General features: G+C 41.5%; 1 protein-coding gene across 2 annotated transcripts in view; it reads right to left on the bottom strand.

Moving 5' to 3' along the window:
* Positions 1-21,784, bottom strand: part of dennd1b (DENN/MADD domain containing 1B) — a 109,904-nt gene that overhangs the window by 34,112 nt on the left and 54,008 nt on the right. For both annotated transcript variants that reach the window (XM_020655533.3, XM_020655541.3), the window contains 5 exons: positions 18,287-18,340; positions 17,605-17,715; positions 8,928-9,028; positions 7,029-7,074; positions 5,581-5,682 (listed from right to left, as the gene is read on the bottom strand). In XM_020655533.3, coding sequence (XP_020511189.1) covers positions 5,581-5,682; positions 7,029-7,074; positions 8,928-9,028; positions 17,605-17,715; positions 18,287-18,340 — 414 coding nt within the window. The remainder of the gene's footprint in view (positions 1-5,580; positions 5,683-7,028; positions 7,075-8,927; positions 9,029-17,604; positions 17,716-18,286; positions 18,341-21,784) is intronic.

Genomic DNA, 21,784 nt, shown 5'->3' with positions numbered 1-21,784 from the left:
TACTGAAAGACACAAGTCACTCTCACCGTCTTTGCAAGAGATAGAGAAGCTCTCAACCTCAAGCACCTGATTAAATATAGCCAAATTTCATATAACATGCCGACATAATTAAACAGAAAATGCTTGAAACCTGGTCATTTCTGTTAAATAACTGTTGGACATGTCTTTATTTGCCAGCATGAAACAGAAACAATAATGTGTCAAAAAGGTCAAAACCTGACTGAAAAAATTCTGTTAACTATACAGTGATTTAAAAAAAAGGTAAATGACGGGAAAATAAAACATACACACAAAACTGTGGATAAATATTTAAAATGTTCCTCTTAATAATCACTACAGAAAAAAAAAACCCCTCCCAAATAACGACCCTGACACTTGTCTGTTGTTTAAAAAGAAATAAAAAAAGAAGTTGGGTTTTCTTCTCACAAAAAAAGAATGTTTTGTTTAAGATTCTGTCCAGGGAAAGAAAGCCACTGGGACGCAATTAAAGAACTACAAAGAAAAAAAATAGTTATGAAAATCTCCCACTTTCTTTTGATGTGCTGCAGTCTGAACCGTGCAAACACACGTACACGCAAACACACACACACACACACACACACACACACACAAATGTGAACAAAGACACACAGAGAAGAGGCGTATACACGCACACAATGAACGTGTTAGTTTGAATATGAATTTCGTTCATCGCTCAATTTAAAACAATATTAGATAATTTATGAATTCCTTTATTTTAAATGAAGCTCTATTTTAAGTCTGATGGTAAAACTGCACAATAACAGGGATATTACTAAAGATGATAGGGTGGAGTTTAATACAATCTTTTCTTATCAACGTGATCGTTATGATAGAAAAAAATAACTTAAGTGGATATTAAATTAGCCGAGTGATGAAATAAATGAGTGAAAACAGAGATAAACTAGAAAAATAAACTATTAAAGCACATATAATTCTCAGTCATTAAATGTTGTTTTATTTTAAAGCGCAAACAATACGAAACATTAGTGAGAGGAAAAGTGAGAGAGAGTGCCAAAGCATGGGGAAGAAAAGTCTGTGTGTGTGTGTGTGTGTGTGTGTGTGTGTGTGTGTGTGTGTGTTTTAATAGGGCTATCTCATTGCCATGAGACTCTCCCCGGTGTGGGGTTACTTTGTCAAGCTGACCTCTTATAGCAGCTATGCAGCCGAGTTTTGCATACATAATTAACTACAGCTAAATGTCATCTCTCACTTCAATAACTAACGCGGTGGGTGATGCTGCTCTCCCTTTTTGACTTCTAATCCGGAGTGAACCGCCGGCAGAACGAGTGTGTGAAAATGAAGTGCAGCTTTAAACTCCACATGAGTAAATGAAGGGCTGCTAACACTGCAGTGAGACGGTTTGCAGCACGGTTTAGCACCATTTAAAACAACCGTAACCTGTAAAATGACTGCTTAAATGAGCACATCTCCACATTTTGCAGCCGGAGAAATACAGATTGAAAAAAAAAAAAAACACTATCACAAACTTGTTGGTAAGTTTGTTATTTAATGCTGTAAACACTGAGACTGGTTGTGTTAAATTACAGTATGTGACTGAGGTGGGGCGACCACATTCCCAGTGTGAGCTACCGTCTAGTTAGAGCAGCATGTGACAGGCTGAACTGTCGCTGGCTCTGCTACACCAAGAAAGGAAACTGCTAAATCTGAGTCGAAAAAGAGGGAATTTTGTGGACAAACCAAAAAATCTGTGAGTAGCAAAAGTTTACTCCTAAACTAGATCTAAAATGTCAGAGATGAACAATTCTGGCCGACAAACGTGTAGACATCTGTGTGTGTGCCTGTGCATCGCTCTGCATGTGTGTTTGCCTGCTGTCGGCTGTAGTAGATGATGATGTAGATGTTGTTTTCTCTGAGCATCTGAATCTGAGCAACCAAATTAAAGCCGGGATGTTTGATTAAGTGTGCCAGGTGATCTCAGGAGAGGCGCACAGACACAAGTGCAACCCCCTCATTCATTTGTAAACCTCCAAATGCAGGCTTGAAATACAGGAAGTAGGAGTGTACGCTGTAAATTCCCCCCTTTATTGGGAATACAAATGATCAAATGTATGAAGGCTAGGAATGTATGGGTACACGGTGTCAGCAAAGCAGCGCGAGGCAGAGAGGAGGAGAATAGAAGGAATTAGGCTGTGATGTGAGAGGGAGCATCTGAAAATAAAGATGTAAGCAGCATTGTAGCACCTCACCTTGAATGTGTGGCACAGAAAGAATAATACATGAAAAAATTATTCCGTCATCGCTATGAGATCAATTGGCGGGATCAAAAAAAAATCTGATTCAGTCACACACTGTTTGTTTTCAGAATTAACAGACTCCTAATTTGCTATTCTTGGATACTTTTAATGACTAGCGCGGTAAACAGCTCCAACCAACCAAAAGCCAATTATAACTTTATCAGTACAATCTCTGTGCGGGGACGGAACTGTGGATCGCAGAAAAAGAAACAAAAATACCTTGATCTTCCAGGGAAAAACTACATTTCTTTTTATTGAGTATTTTCTTTTCAGCATGCTTGTCAACATATTGATTTTACTGACAGCAGCACACTCTCTCTGAGATTAGTATGACTTATTAATGTGTAAAAACAACGGAAACTTTCACTTCAACTTATGCAGTCTTAAAATATGAAAAACTCTCCTAAAAATACACAGAGTCAAATCAAAACAAATAAACTCTTTATATAATAATGATTAAAATAAAATCTGAAAATAGAAGAAAAGCACAAAGTTAAAGACATCAGCAGCAAAAAAAAGTTCCTGGGTTGTTTTATTCATAGAAAGATGCCAAAATATACGGCGGCTTAAAATGAGAATATTTAGATTGACTTATAATTAGACAAAGAGAGTTACACGACAAAATGATTTAAAAAATAAATGATTAAATAGATTAATGCAATTCATTTATCTGCATTTGTAAAAAAAATGATGAATCCAGAAAAAAAGAGAAAATTAAATTAAACCTCTGAGTCATGTGTCATCTCTAATTAAAAAGAAAGAAAGTCAGACATGACCCTCAAAAGATCGCTGCATCCTTTTTTGCCTCGTGACCAATTAACTCTTTTATTCAGATCTTTCCTTTTTCTGCAAAACGGAACTGCTACCGGCGTGGTATTATTGGTAATAGTCAGTAAATCTGAAATATTATGTGTTAAGTTGCAGGAAGAGACCATTAAGGGGCGGGCACTAGTGGAGCCGGTGTCGGGGTCCTGTCTGAATGGCGGCGGCTAATTCAGGACAACTGTGAACTCTGAACCTGCTAAAAGCCCGGCCACTGGTCAGCCGAGCCGCCTAACAGAGTCCACATGTGCTCACAGCCTGCGTCGGCATAATTAGACAGATCTCTGAAGGTTTGCTTAAATCAACATCAGAGTGCTTTGTTTTCCCTTCTATTACAAAGACTTAAAGAACGCACAAAAACTGCTTGTGGCCTTTACCTTTCATCCACTTCATGCTTTTAAGTGTATTCATACCAACCTATGCTGGGCTTTTAAAGCTAAAATAATCATTACTTCATGGGTCTTAGGGCTTCAGTTTCCTGCTGAATAAAGCCTGAGTGTTAAGTAGCCAGTGTTGCAGTGAGAATTAGACAGAAATGAGGAGTGGTTTTAATATCACAGAAACGAGGCGCGGGCTGAGAACTGCTCAGCATTAATCAGGATTTCAGGCCTCTGTCTGACAAACTGCACAATGCCTCAAACATCTTCTTGTGTGTAAACAAAACATCAAATGCCATGTGGCATGTCCTCATCACTAACAAGCAAACTAACAAGAGACCTGGAATTCCACTCAATTAGTACCTGCTCGCTTCCTTATTAATCTGCTCGCCCCGGTGAAAAGATGAGAGGAGACAAGAAAAAAAGAAAAAAAGAAATCGGAATAGGAATAAAAACAACAACAATTTGTTGCGATAAATATATTAATGCCACTGAAGTTTTCCGTTTCAGGTGGTGTAATTTGACATGATATGTGGGCTATGTTCTGTCATTAGTCAGGGAAAATGGTGAGTTGGGGATCAAAGCGAAAAAGGCTCAGAGCCTGCCACTTAATTTAGCACACGGTAAAGACAAAGGCTTTTCTCTCTGCTTCTGTCGCTTTTCAAAAGCCCTGACTCCTTTTTATGACAAACTCAGTTTGCAATTTAATTTAGGGCTGGAGTCCCTGAGTGCAGAAAAGCTAGCAGGCAGTTAGTGAGAGGAAGGTTTTGTAGCCAGACAGGCGCACAGGCAAAGAAACAGCGGGTGCACGAAACGTCCAGGCTGGCTGTGAGTGCTGTGAGAGAGCGAGACAAGAAGGCAGACAGGTGTCATGAAACTCGAGCAGCCGGGCAGTGAGGCAGGAGAAGAGGTGGGCAGGCAAGCAGGCTTTTTAAAAAAAAAAAGTAGCCAGGAAATTGTTTAAATGTAGGAGAGATCGCATCATTGCAGGTAGTAAGACAGCATTAACGCACAGTAGAAGTCACAGCAGTGAGCAGTGCTAAATCAGGAGAGCCAGAGGAGTGTGGGACTGAGTCTGCTGGACAGTAGATTGAATTATATGGTGCCTGTAGGTGGAGGAGGCTGAGAATATACTATAAGCACTGTAGGTAAAAGTGCGTCCACAGCCTCAGCAGGGCCTCCGTTTCTCAAGAGGAGGAGCTGTGATATACACACCCAGAAAAATAACTAAACAAACACAATTCTGCTTCCCCAAAGAATATAAGACAACAATGTGAGTAGTTTGGTTAAAGTGTGTGTGTGTGTGTGTGTGTGTGTGTGTGTGTGTGTGTGTGTGTGTGGTTTTCTAGGTTTGGTTAAAGTGTGCGTGTGTGTGCGAGTGTATAAATTTGACCCTGACGCTGTGGTGATGCTTCCTGTAGCACTGACCGGCGTCACTGCTCCATTAATTAAAGAGACGACGCACTGGCAGGTGGCTTCACTGCCCACACTGGTAATTGGCCCCCTTCTTCCCATTCTCTCCCCCTAGAAAATCACCCATCTCTGCCTTTTCTTTTCTTTTACTCTGCCTCGTTCCCTCCTCCTATCTCTCGCTCTCAGAAACGTGCCAGTGGGCAGGCAGAAATGCAAGACTTTGTGAAATAATGATTAGAATGGATGGAGATGAAGGGAAGGGAGTTGCACATTTTCCCACAAGCCTCTGATGGTCGGGGAATGCTGTTCGCCTTCAAGCGTCACACGGCGCGACGGGAGTTTACTTTAGACAGCCGCAATCTGAGGAGCTGGTGCTGCAGTCATTAATGATGTGGGGAGGGGACAGAGCTATACTTTGACAAGTTTCTGCATGGTTATATGGTTGTGTGTGTGTGTGTGTGTGTGTGTTTGTATGTATTTGTATGTGTGTGTGTGTCTGTGTGCATGTGGGCGTCAGTGTGAGTGTGCGAGTACATCAGAGGAGACGAGAATGTGTGTTTGTAAGTGATATTCAATGTGAAAGTGGAAAAGAATCTGCTGTGTGTCATGTCTAATTAGACAATAAAGGTTGAGAAGCTCTGAACGGTGTGTGCGTGTGCGTGTGCGTGTGCGTGTGTTTGTGTGTGACTCACCACGTCACTGGGCAGGTTGTGCAGGTCATCAAAGGGACTCTCCAGGGTGTTGGTGTCCACGTTGAGAATGACCACATCCTCCAGTGATCGGCTGCGTACTCTCTGAAGGGAAGGAAAGTCCAGAGTGAACATCAGCAGTGCACACAATGATTCAGTGAATTTAAACTATTCTGATTCTGAGTTTGCTTACTTTAAAACTCTAAATAACTAAGTTTACTTTTAAACTTTGGTAAAATTATAGATTAATTTGCATATTTCAGATAATAATGAGCCTGAGAATATTGTTGGTTAATCCTGTTGTTTATCATGATTTTAGTAAACATACAATTAAGCTTTAAATTCTAACTCCTGTTTCAGGTGTGTTTCCATGCAGACAGTAATTTCTGTCCAACAGCCCCAGAAATAAGAAAGTACACTGTCACCTTTAAAACCCCACTGTCATCACACTCCTATACCACTGAGTAAAAAAAAAAATTAAAGCATCTTAACTATAGAACACACAAACACGTATTTGAAAAATGAAGAATGACACTGAGAGGAACATTTGGACTGTGCAAAGATTTTCCTCAAGACCAAAACCTCATGCATCAACAACACAGGGATGCTGTGCTGTGTGCATCCTGATGGCGACAAATTCAACAATTATTTCAGTGTGGTGCAGGATACAGGCAGGTGTGTCTGTGTGTGTGTTTGTAGGGGGGGGGGTGGGCAGAATAGTGTGTGAATTTCTAGTTTGTCACTTTTGTGACAGCCTGTGCAGTGGAGGCTCACATGCTGATCTGGACTAATTATGTAGTGGCGGAAAGGGGGTCTGTCAGGGATGCAGAGTGTGATAAATACTGCCTCTGCCGCAACTGTCAGACAAATATCACACACACACGAGCGCGCGCATTGCAACATATGCATTTGCACAATTACACACTCAAACAGACAAACACTTGCATACTAACACTCACACACAAGTGCAAACGTGCGCGTGTTTGCAACTTGCATTCTCACACAACAGCAGTGTCGAAGACGGTTTGCCCCTCTACAAACACTGCAGGTTTAACAATGAAGGAGAGAAGCTCTTTGTTTGCAGATACTTCTTCTGCCTTTCTCTACGTCTTTTGTATTTCCGAATAAGAATGCACATAAGCAAGACAGGCGGATAAAGAGGGGAAAACACTCCGTCAGTTTTTTAAATTCATTTTTCTGTGGGTGTCAAACATGGTCAGACTGATATTCCTATTAGTAATTGAAATATTTCACACCAATATAGAGAGCACAATTCACCAAAGCATATGGGGCATTAGTTAGCCATATACACAGAGAAGTAACACTGTGAACATACTACATAAATATAAAGCATGAATGAAATATGATAAATCCTGATTCTAATTAGAAATCATCCAATTTCTTGCAATAGTGTTTTTACTTTAATATCCACCACAGAATGACTTACGTACCTCAAGCAGACTAAGATGAACTCCCACAAAGTATGGCATGGGGGCACTGTGGATGAGAGCAACATCAATATCAAATGGTTTCATGCAGTTACCACATATTTATGAGAAAACATGTAAAAAGGTACCTTTCACACAACATTCCCAGAAAAATAAAAAAAGACTCTTGAAATGGAGGGTATTCATTGGGTAGCAGATTGCTGACCAAGTCAAGATCAGCTGCTTGACATTACAAAGTCTTAATACAGGCAGCAAGACTGATTATAGTTATAATGTTGTTCTGTATCCCAAGCATATAACATGCAGGGTTCAACTGATGACTAAAATCAGATTTTAGTTTTCACAAGAAAAGCAGAAATCCTTGTGTTGCTCCTTTATATTTCTTTTTTAACCAGGTAAAAGTTTGTATTCAATGAGAGTACAATGAGACTGTTTCTAAAGTTTTTCTAAAAGGAGGAATCAGTAAGAATTAATTTACCTGGAAAAACATGACAGGAAAATACTCAGGATACGAATGCCATAACAGTTATGTGAGTTATTGTTGTGAATTTATATTTATTTATTTATGATGACATTAAATCCTATTGCATGTCCCTTTGGAAGTTGAATGGAGTTTCCCTTTAATGAGATGGCATTTTCAGTAAATATAGAAACTTGGAACCCTTCCTAGAAAACTAACGGAAACTTGAAATGTTTTCTTTTTACAACACAAAAATATTCTTTGCATGGTTATTATCATGTCATTTCTATTTTATGGGATATTTATCTTCATACTCAAAGACTGTGGCAAGGAAAGATTGAATCATAGAGCGTGTTTCCATCCACCAAGACGAATAAAATCAACAAAAAAAGTCAAATAATAGCAACCATTTTATGATGAGGTTAACAGAGGCAGAAGTAATGGGATGGCTGTGGGTCAGAATCTCCCTGGCCGGAGTGATTCAGAGGCCACAGGCTTGTAATCAACTTAAAGCAAAAGAAAAACAAACATCAGGTCTGGTGCTTTGCACTTTGGCCGCCGTCTTCTCTGTTTTTATGGAAATACAGCGCTGACTTCATCAACATTTACACAGACACACACATGCAGAGCATCTAATAGAATTTAGCAATCAAATCAGTGCATGGGGGAAACCCCTGTGATTAAATAAGATAGAGATGAGTCTTCACAGAGTGTTGAAAATCACATTTTACTGTCAGTGATAAATAGCTTTTTGAAGCCGATTTGTCCCTCATGGTAAAGCCCGGTACTGTGGGAGCTACCAGAACAGATTCGACAAAAAAAAACGCTCCTTTGACGTAAGCCGACATCCCTGTTCACACACACTTTTTTAATATGTGCAGGACTGAAGCTGAACTGAACACATGTAGATGTGTAGATGAGCTGTTACATCTGCTCTCCATTCAGTTGCTTTTCGAGTCCACTCAGATTTGTTGGATTTGTGTTGGATGGGTGGTAATGAACTCCTGAGAGGGCTAACATGATGAGAGCGTGGTGCTATAAGCACTGGCATGAAATATGAAGCAAGGTGATCCGGGCCGTTCACTATGTCGAGGGGCCACACAGGAGATGGCGCGGTATGAGAGGAATCGTGAGAACAGCTCGAAGAATGGGGCGGGAGGATGTGTGAACATGTGTGTCTGCACTTTTACACCGAGGCTTTAGCGGCGGTGCTCGGTGCATGACCCGGGCATGGTGTGTGTGTGTGTGTGTGTGTGTGTGTGTGTGTGTGTCTGTGTGTGTGTGTGTGTGTGTGTTTACCTGTCTACGTTTGAGGTGTGTGTCTGTGAGTGTGCACGTGTGTCACAGGGAAAGTTACAGGAGGGAAAACTAGGAGGCGAAAACATTTACTGTGATGATACTGATTGTGTGTGTGTGTCTGTTTCAGAGGTGCTGAGCCTTACCAGCAGTAGTCCAGAAGATGCGGGGGCAGAACAGGGATGAAGATGTGCTGCCAGTACATAGGAAATAGCAGAGCAGCCGCACCATGGACACATGCAGTTAACTACAGAGAGAAAAAGAAGCAAAGGACAATCACAACATCACTTTTCAAGGCAACACCTGAACTATAGAAAAACAGACAAGAAACCGTCTGTGCTTTAAACTCGACATGTGTGTGATTTCACAGTGTCAGAAATCACTCGCAACAAGACAAAAAAAGAGTAAAAGGCCAGATATAGTGTTGTCCTTATACATTTCTACACTTAAGAAACTACATCCACACTTATTAAATCTAAAGACTTCTGAAGAACCTCAGACACCATCCTCTTATTATCCTGTTTTCAAAATCATAGTCTGATCAGGGTTTCCACTTCGGTGATGCTTTGTAGTGATGTGTCAATGTACTGTATGTTTGATTTCATTGATTTCGCCTTTAATCTTGCTCACAAAAAGGCCTCGGAGAGAACATGGTGCACTGACATGTCTGGTGCCGATGTGATGAACACACGACCTGCGAGCTATTGTTGGAGGAAGAGAGGAGACTGAAAGCTGGAGATCACTGGTTGACAGGAGAAGGGTTGATGTGGGGGGTGAAGAGAAAAGTGTTGAAAAGGCTGACATGAAGAAAGGCAACACTTGCTTTACACTCACAGAACATAAAAACACGCTTTTCTTTTTATTGATTAATTTGTGGTGGATCATCTCTGACTGCAATAAAAACAGCTGCAATGGCACAAGGCATTAAGTCATTTCAACTAAACAAAATATGATGCACAGCTTCTACCCTCTTATGAACACACAAAAAGCCCAAAAAAAAAAGCCCAGTGTTAATAATTAACTGCCTTTCAATTCAATGTCAAACTTAGAATTGTGCTGCGACCTGCACAAAAGCAACAAAAGGAGCCCAAAACAGTGCTGACAGTTACCATAAAAATCAAAATTATCCCAACTACTTTGACCTAGAAATTAAAAGAGAAAATAGCCCTTTTTTTAACAAATAATGAGAAGCAATCACATGAAGATGACACCCCTTTTCAAAGGAGCGCTCCACATTGTCAAACCAGCATTACACATAAAATTAAAGTCATTGTCTCCCATTGTCTTAAATCCGGCATCCCCCTCTTGACATCTCATGAAAACCCAGCTATAGTAATGACCTGCAACACACACACTCACACAGACATGCACACACAGACACACACACACACCCACCCACACACACACACACACACACAGGAGAAAGAGGCGTTAGCTCATCCCCCAGATTAAAATAACATGATTAAATATGGAAAGAGAACAGAGGTCTGAGGGGCTCCTGCGGGACTTCATTAGGGCAAATTGCCAAAGAATGAAACATGAGTTAGCCAAGAGAGACTGCGGGCGAGGCCAATACCGTCGGGACCTTGGAGCAGCAGCCGCTGTTATACTGCTGCGGCTTCACAGTCAATGTGTGAAGCGGACACACTATCACACACACTCACACAACTACCAGGAGACCCCGTGCTCACTGACACACACAGTGTCACAATTGACCGGCCAAAAGCGAGTGAGCTTTGGCGGATGAAAACCACCACTGCCAGGAAAAGAAAGAAAAAGGGACCCCACCCTCTGAACGCACCCAAACATCAAGCCCGGACATCTAAAAAGCTTACAACAAAAAGTGTGTGTGTGTGTGTGTGTGTGTTCAAAGGTCTCCCTCCCAGTATGTTTGTTTTAACTGCATTCATTTTTCATATCAGCTGAAGAAAAGGCATGACTTTTTTCCAATTGTCTTCAATTCAATATCTCAAACACCGAGTCCCACAATAGTTAGGACTTAATCAACATTTAATTGGTGTCTTGCTCTGTGTATCTGCATATGCATATTTCTGCTGCCTGCTGTCTTCAAATAAAACACAACAATACCACGCTCCTGTCAGGATTAATTCCCCTGCAAACAGTTTGTTTTTCTGTTAATTCTGAAAATAAATCAATGCTATGAATATTAATGTGTGAAAGTGAAGCACTTGGTGGAAAAGCTACTATCAAAACCATCACACCCTGCTCCCTTTCTCCAAAGCGATGAGGGTAAGGGGGCCATTAAATTGTGATGAAGAGAGGTCAGCGATCCGGCGGCGGATATACATACACACATAAGCTTGTGTGTCACACACGCGCGCGCACGCGCACACACACACACACACACACACACACACACACACACACACACACACACACTAAGTGGAGAGCCAACAGGCGAGTGTATTCCTCCTCTGGGAGTGCGAGACGAGCCCCAGCCATTCTCTGGTACCAGGAGGTAATGGCACAGAACACCTTGCTAACCAACTCCAATTATCTCCACCAAGCCTCAAGGTGAGCCCCCCAACTGGCATGATTTACTCTCAGGTTGAAAGGGAAAACAGGAGTCTCTCTCTCTGTTTCTCTTCTTCTCAGGCTGAGTTGGCTGAGTGGGGAGAAGGGGGGTGGGGGTGGAAACTAAGATAATGATTTATAAAGCGAATCTAGATTTCTGTTTTCTTTTATTTGCTATCTCCAAAGCGATGGAGGTGGCAGTGTGCCTGAGATAAGGCATTTTGGAGGGAACACCAGAGGAATAGTTCACATATTTGCTTCTCTAATTCAGCTGAAAACAAACCCCTATGTCCTTGTTCAGGTTTGAGAACGAATGAAGCAAAAAGTAAAAGGGAGATAAGTGGGAAAAGAGAGAAATTGTACCGCTCTTTTTCTTCATTTACGGGGGGGCTTCACATGAGAGTGGGTCATGAGAGGCTAAGGCTGATAAAATATTTGCCAGGCTGATAAATAATAGATGAGTGGAGCCAAATGGCTTACACGCTCCACAAAAGACCTGGGTGCTTAATATTCCATTCAATGGAGAATCACAGATACAGTCCCCAAGAACAAATACAGGATTAGGTGCTGGGTCCAGTCCTCAGGGACCGGGGCTCTGCCCGGTAATGAGGGGCTGCCTGCCTCTCACACTGTGTGTATGCGGGTGTGTCTGGTGTGTGTGTGTGTGTGTGTGTGTGTGTGTGTGCCTGTGGTTTTGTGTGGGGTGTGTGTGTGTGCTGCCCCTTCCTCTGAGAGAAGCTAACCGATTATACAGCGACAGCCTGCTTCAAAAAGCAGTCAAGGTCTTTGGTTCTGCCCTGAGAGCGTTCTCAGTGCACTGTGGCTGAGACAGAAAGTGTCCACACTAACTCTGGTTTTCCCAGATCCATTCAGTGAGACTAAAGGAGCCAGAGACTCAGAGAAAGAGAGACACGGAGAGATGAAGTGGAGGAGATGAGGAGAAGAAGAAAGAGTGAAGTTAAGAGATTAGACCTGCACTGCAACTTTGAGTTAGGTTGCATTAAGCTAAGAGGTCACACATCAGTCTTTGTCAATAATGAGGACTGATTTTTAGTCAATTGTGTGTGTGTGTGTCCCATCAAATACTAGTCTAAAAAGTATTTTTATAAGTACAGAAAACTGACATTGCTTGTGCCATTGATGTCAATCAAACTGCGACTTTGGAATGTCATTACCAATTAAATTTCCCCGATACACATCAAAATGTTTTTCAAAGCTTTAATAGCTCTTCATGTTTTCTGCTGTGTTCAAGCAGCCGTTTCACCACCATCTACAATTTGTTTTAATATTTTCCAGCTGCGAGTAGCTCCTTTAGTTCCTTTGTGCATTGCATTGTGGGACAATTTTGTCAATCAACTGCACACTCGCATTTTTTTTTTCTTCTTTTGCATGCACACTTCAATCACCCTAATGTACTAAGCTGTGTCCCTTTGCACTTTGAACACAGTACAGTCTCTTACCCTGAACATAATATTACTTGGAATAGGGATACATTTTGATGCTTTTCTGCAGGAAATTAACAACAAAAAAGGGTAATTACGGCACATAGATTTACACAACAATAATTGTAATTTACATGTGGGCAGCACTAGCAACGCATCTGTTATCTCTCAAACAGTCACACAGCTATCCATATTCATACATCATCATTTTCACATGAGCTGGTCCCTTTACATGCCTGAAAAGCAGCACCACACTTCAACAGTGAAGTTCCCTGAAAGAGGGAGCCGGACCCACCAGAGGCCTCAGATGTTCTCCTCACTGTGACTCGGAGCTCTGGAGAGTCTGTCAGTGAGGAGTGCGTTTCCTCCCACACTGCTCCTCTTTACCTGAGCGACTGGACATTTTGAAGTGAAACGCAGACAGAAAATAGAGGAAGTGATGCTGTGGGGGCCTCTTTCATATATTTAACACCACTGGAGTTGAGATTCTGGCATTTTTCTAAAGTCAGAACAAAAAGCGCTGTTCCCTTTGCATACACATGCACACACAGATGAGGGAATCTACTGTATATATGTTAAATTCTAGTAAGAGTGAAGTGTGAGACAAATAGCTGCTGCTGCAGGCAATGTAATTCAATTTGACAGGAGGAATGGTATCAACAGAGTCGCTCTTGACCTCTTCACACCAGCCTCAAACGCTCATTTCCCCTCCACAAGTCTTTCCTTCCAATTCAGTCCCCACACACTCTCCAAATTGCATTCGTTCTTCTCCTTGCCTCATTTTCCCTCCAAATTCTTCATTTCTTATTCTGCTTTCCTCCTCTCCTCCTGCTGTCCTTCTGTCCATTGTTTCTCCTGCTGGTTTATCGCTGTGTTAGCCTCTCCCTCTCCCCTCCCCGGCACAGAGTAAGTCACCAATTACCCGCGCTCTGCTTCTCCCTCTGTTGACAAACGCCGGTGTCAGGCCCAGCACGACGCAGGTGTGCCACAAACAAGTAGGTGGCACAGAGAGAGAGAGAGGGGGCACACAGGACGACACAGGTAACAGCTAACGCCAGGCCTCCCACACACGCACACACAGTCTTACAGAAAGACATAAGACAGAAGGTACAAACACCTGTGAGCTCAGGAGAGCAGACACACAAAAAGATGCATGAAAAAAAAAAAGAAGAGACGGAAACACCCACAATGTGTGCATATGCACATACACGGCCAGAGCGGCAAAGCACACAACAGACACATGGCATGGAGCTGAGATAAGTCTGTTCAGGGGTAAATGAAGGGGGTAGAAAGGGGGAAGGAGGGGATGTCCCAATGTTCTGCAGATGCCCAACAACAGAGAGATGCATTAAGATACCCAGGAAGAGGGAGGCAAAGTCGTAGAGAAAAAGAGGTGTAGCCTGGGTGAGTGAGAGACAGATGGACAAAAAAATAATATGTCAGTGAGGAAGAAGATGGAGAGAACGAAGAGAATCAGAGTAAAGTCAGGGGGAAGAGGAGAGGAGAGGAGAAGAAGAAGAGAGGAAGAGGCAGGAAACAGAGAGACAGCTGGCACTCTAGGGCACGGTGGATGGATAGCTCCTTGTTAGCATAGGCCTGACAGGCTGATGAGAGGGCTGCTGTCAGACAATGCTGGAGCCGGGCTGTGTGTGAGTTTGGGCGATAGGCAGGGCAGAGGCTGGGCTCCAGAGCTGGGGGGCCTCTGCAGATGAAAGACACGAAGGGTGAGGGCGGCGGCGGTGGTGGTGGGGGTGATGGGGGGTCCTCCCAATTGACTAGTTAGAGGAAGGGCCGATGCAGCCCTATTATACGGCCCTATGACAAGTCCTGCACGCTCGGCTGACTCCCGCCCCTGCGCCACCGCCGTCCGGCCTTTTTTTTTTCTTTTTTTTTTAAAACAGTGGTACCGTTCACCTCCAGTCTTGAAACAGCAATAAGTCAACTGACGCATTGTTGTATGATCATGATTTATTCTTTTGCTGTTGACTGCTTGCGAGACGCGCCGGCCATGTACAGCAGACTGACACACGGAGTTCACCGGGGGTTTTAACCAAGGCAGCACCTAGAGCAGGCAGAATAAATGCAGGATGTATTCTGTGTGTGTGTATGTGTGTGTGTAAGTGTGTGTGTCCGTCTTTCGCTTTCCACTTTCTATTCCCCATTTCTCTTTGCTTGGCTGAGAGGCTGGACAGGCGGAGGTGGTGAAAGCAGCTGGATGGTACTAACGATGTTACTAACAATACCTCCTCTCAAACATCCTCTATCTGACTATAGAAAGTCTACCTGTCCATCCACTGACTGCTAACACTCACTTAAACAAACATTTTGACAAACTCTGACGTTCATTATATATTTCCCATCCTTTAGGATATTTGATCACGAGTCACAGTGTGGATAATGAGCTGAGCTCTTTGCAGCTAAGTACGTATACACATAGATAGCCGGCTTCAAGATTCATGGCAGTCATTTCCACTTGAACCGGGAGGTCAATCTTCCCAACAGCAAAAAATAACGCATCACAGGAGCGGTAATAACAGCAGGCCCGCTAGTAATCCCAGAGGAGATGTGAAAATACCTTTGTACTACAGTGCCTGACATATATCGCAACCAAACCAAAACAGCTCTCCCTGAAGAAGATGGATGGGTAGACAGACGAGTGGATGAAGGATTGCAAGGGATAAAAAGCCTACAGGGGTGAAGGTCTGACGTGGAAGCTCTTAAAAAATCCTGTCGGCATAAATTTGTTAGAGAAACGAGCCAAGATTAGTCTCTAGGCTGCAAAGAAAACTGTAAATCACAGACTAATATCACCTACACCCCCACTCTTCCTGATAAAAAGCAAAACACTTTCCCCCTCGAGTCTGATCATTTACACTGGGTAACTCTTGTGTCATAGCACAGCGTGAAAACTAGACCTCGAGTGGAGGTTCTGCAGGTCTTAGGAGCTAAGGGGGAGACAGGTGAGACTCTCTGAGGCATTGGTAATTTTTAACAGCTCCTGCTGATTACAGCTCCTACGGGACGCCTTGGGTATCATTCCCTCCAGCACCCACAGGCCCCTCCGACTGTCCGCTGTTCTACGGCCTTGTAGACACCAAGGCAGGACCGGCTAAAATACAGATACAGATAAGAATTGGATGACATCAGTGCCCTCTCCCATCTCATCTGTCATAAACATTTGGCTCTACTTCGTCAACCGAAAAGATAACGTGGAGGAGGATGGAATGAGAAAAAGGGGGAGGAAGAGACAGAGAGATTTTCTCCCTCATGCAGACAGACAGAAGGAACCTCTTTAAATTATGTGAGAGAGTTAGGGCATGTAATAACGGATAATTTAAAGCCTTTTTGTACATTAATATGTCACATCGACAAGAAAAACAGTCAAATAATATAATCCAGCGTTAGTGTAGATTTCCCAGCCTGTCAGAGGGTGGTGATAAGGCGGCTGCTTGACTGCGAGATGCCCGGGCAAGGAGGGAGTCGGGGAGGGGGCAGAGAGATCAGTTCAACTCACTCTGTACAAGTAGCATAGCCGTGTCAGATAAATACCCTCATCGTACTGCTTGGGGTTTGATATCCTGCTGGAATATTGATGAAGAGAATCATGTTCAATCTAGGAAATAGTCCCTACGTTTGAGCCGTGTATTTATTAAGAGGGCAAATCTGAGTCGGAATTTGATATGAAGCTGAAAATAGCAACAGTGACTCACTATGACTGTAAACGAGCAACATTTGTATATATTAAATATATCTTTCAGATGCAAGTGAGATAGTCCAAAACAAAACAGAAATATTACTGGTCATAAAACACAGAGAGTTAAGATGATGCCTTCCTCCTTTTTGCTGGCATCAAGTGAAGGCTCGTATCTAAATAATGGCTTCAGAAAAACTGCTCTACTGCTACTTTTCTAATCAATATTGTCAGACAATTACATCCTTCAGAACAAATAAGCTACTTAATGTGCCTCCCAAAAGAACTTGGAGGAGGAACAGGGGGAAAATAGTGTATTTACTTAGCCGGAGATACAGATTAAAAAAAAAAATGAATGTATGCATTAATTGCAACAACTGACTTGAATGAGGCAACATTTGTCCTCATGCACTGAGTAAGGTCGCCGGAATGTTTGATACTTTGATTCTTTTCGGTAACACACATGTTTTAAAACAACACAGTCTCTTTGATTTAGATGATTGTAGCATAAAAAAGGGACAGAAGATTACAAAAAAAATCCAGATCTTAAGTCATGTTTTTAACCCAAAGCTGCCTCGAGCGAGAGAGAGAGAGATAGAGAGAGAGAGAACTGTCTAAATACGTTGGCAACATTTCGATGCTGACTACATACTGAATTATTGCCAGATTTTCTTCCCATTAAGACAAAGCGAATTATATTTATATAATTTTTGCGAATTATAAACAAGCCCTTACCTAATATTAGATGCCTATAGAACATATTGTTGTTGCCATGGTAATGAAACATATCAATATAGTTTGGTTTTTACTAAAATCATATTGAAGTTTTTAAAAAAAATCTAGTATCCTGACTACCAGAGTACTGATCTTCCCATGACCACTTGTCCTTTTCTTTTCTTTTCTCTGTTAAACACACGTTTTCATTGAACTATGTCAGAAGTTCATCAAAAATATAATCAGAATAAAAACTACTAACACAGAACAATTTCCCAAAAAAGATTCACGTTAGCTTTGATTTAGTGTTTAAAAACTCCTCTTTGATGTGAACATTGTTCTAACTTATCTTCGTGGTGTCTGACAGGGCAAAGCTGCTAACTGAGAGAGAATGAGTGTGGGGGGGTGGGGGGGGGGGGGTGGGGGGGATGATGGACTCACAGTGCTTAGCTTGCTTGAGGTAATGATGATGCGCCGTTCGTGCAGCATACTGGCGTAGAGCTGGAGCATGTTGTTGATGTCCACAGCCACAAAGTACTCTGTCAGGTTCCTCTGGAGAGACAGGAACAGAAGGAGATGCAGGAACACAACAAACTGTCCTTGCACAAGTTGCTTACAGGAAACTATCAATGCTGCAGACTGTGCCTGGGCCTTAAAGACAGTCATGCAGTTCTGGCTGAAAAAATGACTTCTATCCCTGCATATACTGCTTAGAAGAAATAATTTTTAACAGCATTTATGTCTTTGATTCATCTGATAAAGGCCGGTTTGCAGCAAAAGGCAGAGTAAATGCTGCTTCAATTTGTCAGACTGATTGTTGTTTTTATCTCTAGTAGCGTTCCATGAAGAGTTGTGGCGCTCAACTTGAGGTAAGAAATTTGAATATAAAATCAACAAAGAACAGTTTGAATCCTCTAATACCCATGGCGATCACTGAACTTCGACATTAAAAGTACAAGCGCCACAGGAGATAAAACTGCAACAAGAGTGTGATGCAATGATTTCAAAAGGTGACAAGTGTATCTGATTAGAAACGATTAGAGGCAAAGATGTTTCCAGAATAGAGGGGTCCCTCTTTATCTCCCAGAGTCTCTTTTCTTTTCTTTACTCCGTGAATACTCACGCTCTCAGGGATAGTTGGCAGTCCATTGATATCCGGGGCGATGAAGTAGGAGTGCTGCAAAAACACAAACATGCAGGAGAGAGAAAAAGGAAGGTCACAAGTGAAGCATAGCACTCAAAAAGAAGAGAACGAGGGGAAGGGGGGGGGGAGAGGCCTTTCACTTTGTTCTATGATTTATGGCTCATCTTCAGCTCTGTCTATATGAATTGCTGAGCTTGTGTCTGAACTGTGGCAATGCTTTTATCAGGCCTACAGTACAGAGAAGGCTCAGTTGCAGCTCAGCTCCCCATAGACATAGACTGGGGTGATGTCTCCGGTGGAAAACTGAGTCTTTATTTAAGCATTAAATAGGCCTGCGGAGCAACAACACACACACACACACACACACGTGTGAGCCTATGTGTGAGCGTGTCCCTCCACACAGACACACAGGTTGTTTAAAGGATCACAAGGCTGCCTGTCTCACTTTGGGAGAGCAGGGCAGGTTCAGTGTTCAGATCAAAGAGGCCTGAGAGAGGTGCTGTTTGGAGACAGGTAGACAAACCACCACCCCAAACGCACTATTGTGTCTCTAACACACACACTTTCTCTCCTTCATCTTCAGTGCGCCTGTGCTTTTAGGCCTTTGAATCAACCAACTGTTGCAGATCTTTCCTGACGTCTTCTGCAGCACTTCTAAAAATCACAAAAAAATTCAAAACTGAAAAAAAGAAAAAGGTCACCTTACTTATTCTTTCAAAACAGGTGACCACTGAGCCCATATTTTCATTTATACTTTAGAACATATTTCAGGCCTCTTAAGCAAAGCAGACATATGACATCCAACACCTGAGAACTGGTTTCACAACAGATTTAAAAGTCTGATAAGGCAACATTTAGAACAAAAAAAAACAAAAAGAAAACCACAAAAAAACATAACCCTTAAATAGAAGAAAACGTTAACAGAGTAATAAAGTAACTTGATGACGAGTATCAGACAGTAGGAGAGCCATTCACAACCAGCAGCCCCATGCAGCATATTATCACCACCAAGAAAGAAATATGTCTCTGATAATAGAAACATAAGAAAACAGGTGAAAAGAGAAATCCTGTCAGAAACAAAGGACGAGAAATGTAAAAATTCAACAACATTGAAAAATATAAGTGTGAGTGTCCAGCAGAGTTTTTAACCATTTAATATGGCTCAACAAGATACAGGTCTGAATGATTTGACTCAATGCCTTTTTTGTGCACTATTGGGTTTCTAATGAGCCCAGCAAGGCTCAGGTAGGAAAAAGAAAAAGCCATAGTAAATTCCCACGGTTTACAAATCCGTCTGCACAGTTTACTATCCGTTCCCATGGGTTTGTAAACTGTCTACATAGTTTTGCAGGTTTGGTTACCATGCCCACAGATTGTAAATTCGTGTGCCCAAATTTGTCAACCTGTGGGAACAGATTTGCAGATGGTGTTTTATGTGATATTATTGAGCTGATTGAACTTCATCCAACGACCGCACTCTGTAACCATGAGTAAACTCACGTTGTAATGCGCAACTGCTCTGTATAGATCTGGTGCTCGTCACTGAAGTTTCCTGTAAATGTTTGAATTTACTCATCATGGAAAAATTCCACCACCTGCTACAATTAACTAACCACAAGTAAAAGAATGATGCTAATTAATGTTGGGTGGCAGTGTTTGAGCAAATACAACATAAACAGGCTGTAAAGATAAATAAAAAAATAAGGCAGAATATAAAAACTGTGAATGACCCGACATCTAGTTTTAACTTAAAACAAACTCAGATATTACATTCCTTTAGTAAAAGATTACTATGTGTGCAAACATGAAAACAACTGTCATGAGTAAACATATTCCCAAAGGAGGGTCAATGTTGTCCCTGAGGAAAGCCAAACAAACACTTACAGTGAGAGGCTCTGCCTTTTCAAAGATCTGGTATTAGTGCATCTCTAATACTTCTTCATACTATTTTTTGAGGTAGGTTGAGTTTAAATGTTGTTTATATATTAAAAATACCACAGTTTATATGTTTAATGCATGTTTTATAGGATACCATCACACCTTTACTGGTTATCTTCTAATACAAAGAAAGCCAACTACTCTTTCTTTTGACAGTACCCTTTTTTTGCAAGAAAGCAGAAACATATCTGTTGTAATTTTTCCCCTTTAGGGATATGCAAATAATCATATTTCACTATTTAAATACTTTTATTAAGATCATCTTTACTCTATGTATGGTGGTGTTAAGAGTGAGGCACCCATGCACTGAGCCACATCTTTCTCTGTTAAAGTCTGCTTGTTAGTTTGTAGTCATATTACAGCAGAGATGCCGGTCTGGGATTGTTAGCTTTGGATCTTAAATTATTATTATTAGATGTTCAAAGCACAAACAAGATGAGTAGTTGGCTAGCTAATGTTAGTGACTAGCAGCTCTCCTTCATAAAATATAAAAAATACACTGAGTAGCTATTGACAACCTTTTTTTTTGGAATAAAGTGTATTTCTATTTGTTCGTCTTCATCATGTTCATCTAAAAGAAGTCTTGTTACACTGTTGGGACTTGCTAGATTTCTGTAAAATCATTAAAGTAGAGAATGTATTTAACGATAGATCTTTGTATTTGTCATTCTAACAATGCGATATAATGATAATGATGAAGAGCTGAACTCCCGACCTGAAGAGCTTCTTTCTCTTTACATTAAGCTAAATCAAACTTTGTCCACGACCCCCTGAAACTGGACCAAAAAAAGTATCTTCTTGTAAAAATAGAAGAGATTAGATTTTCATTGTAAAACAACTTAATTTAGAGTGCAACTCGTCATTAATGCAACAATATCTGTCTGAGTAAACACGGGAGTGTATTCACTCAAAGGAAAAGAAGAAGGGTGAAATAAAACTAAATTAAAAATGTATTTTACCTCGTCATATAAATTGTGATCAAAGGTAAGAAGCTTGAGGTAATATATCAATAAAAAAACCCATTACCACACATACAGTAGCTACACTACTATGTATTCTCTGCAGCTTTCCATTTGTTTTTGCTCTGTGTGCTAAATAATGTTTCCCCAATGGTCTACAAATTCATGGCATTGTGATAATCACAAGCCATGCTCCTCAAGTCAACCAAGCCTTTCATTGGCTGTTTGCTTGCTTATCTGCTTTATTCTTGTTCTTTCGAAGACATGTTTATATAAAAACATTGGAAGTGGGTTAACTGGAAAGGCATCAAGGAGATTTTTTGAGCACAATTGCCTTTGCTTTAAACATAGAAAGGGGGAGAGAAAAAAAACTTTTGATATTCAGAGAGAATATAGCAGTGTGGAATGGCATTAATCATTTACAAAGTTTGATTGTTTTCCAGAGGAGAAGAAACATACACCAAGGCCCAGGATAGTTTGTTTTTGTTATATTTAAAAAGATAGCGCAGCTTATTTGGCCAAATTGGAAAGCCGTGGCTCCCATGCGATTAGTACAGCGGCGGTTTCATATTTCACAGCA

The sequence above is a fragment of the Labrus bergylta genome, chromosome 6 (assembly GCF_963930695.1).
Source record: "Labrus bergylta chromosome 6, fLabBer1.1, whole genome shotgun sequence".
Lineage (NCBI taxonomy): Eukaryota > Metazoa > Chordata > Actinopteri > Labriformes > Labridae > Labrus > Labrus bergylta.
The sequence above is the reverse complement of the archived record's forward strand: the minus strand, read 5'-3'. Positions and strand labels throughout refer to the sequence as shown.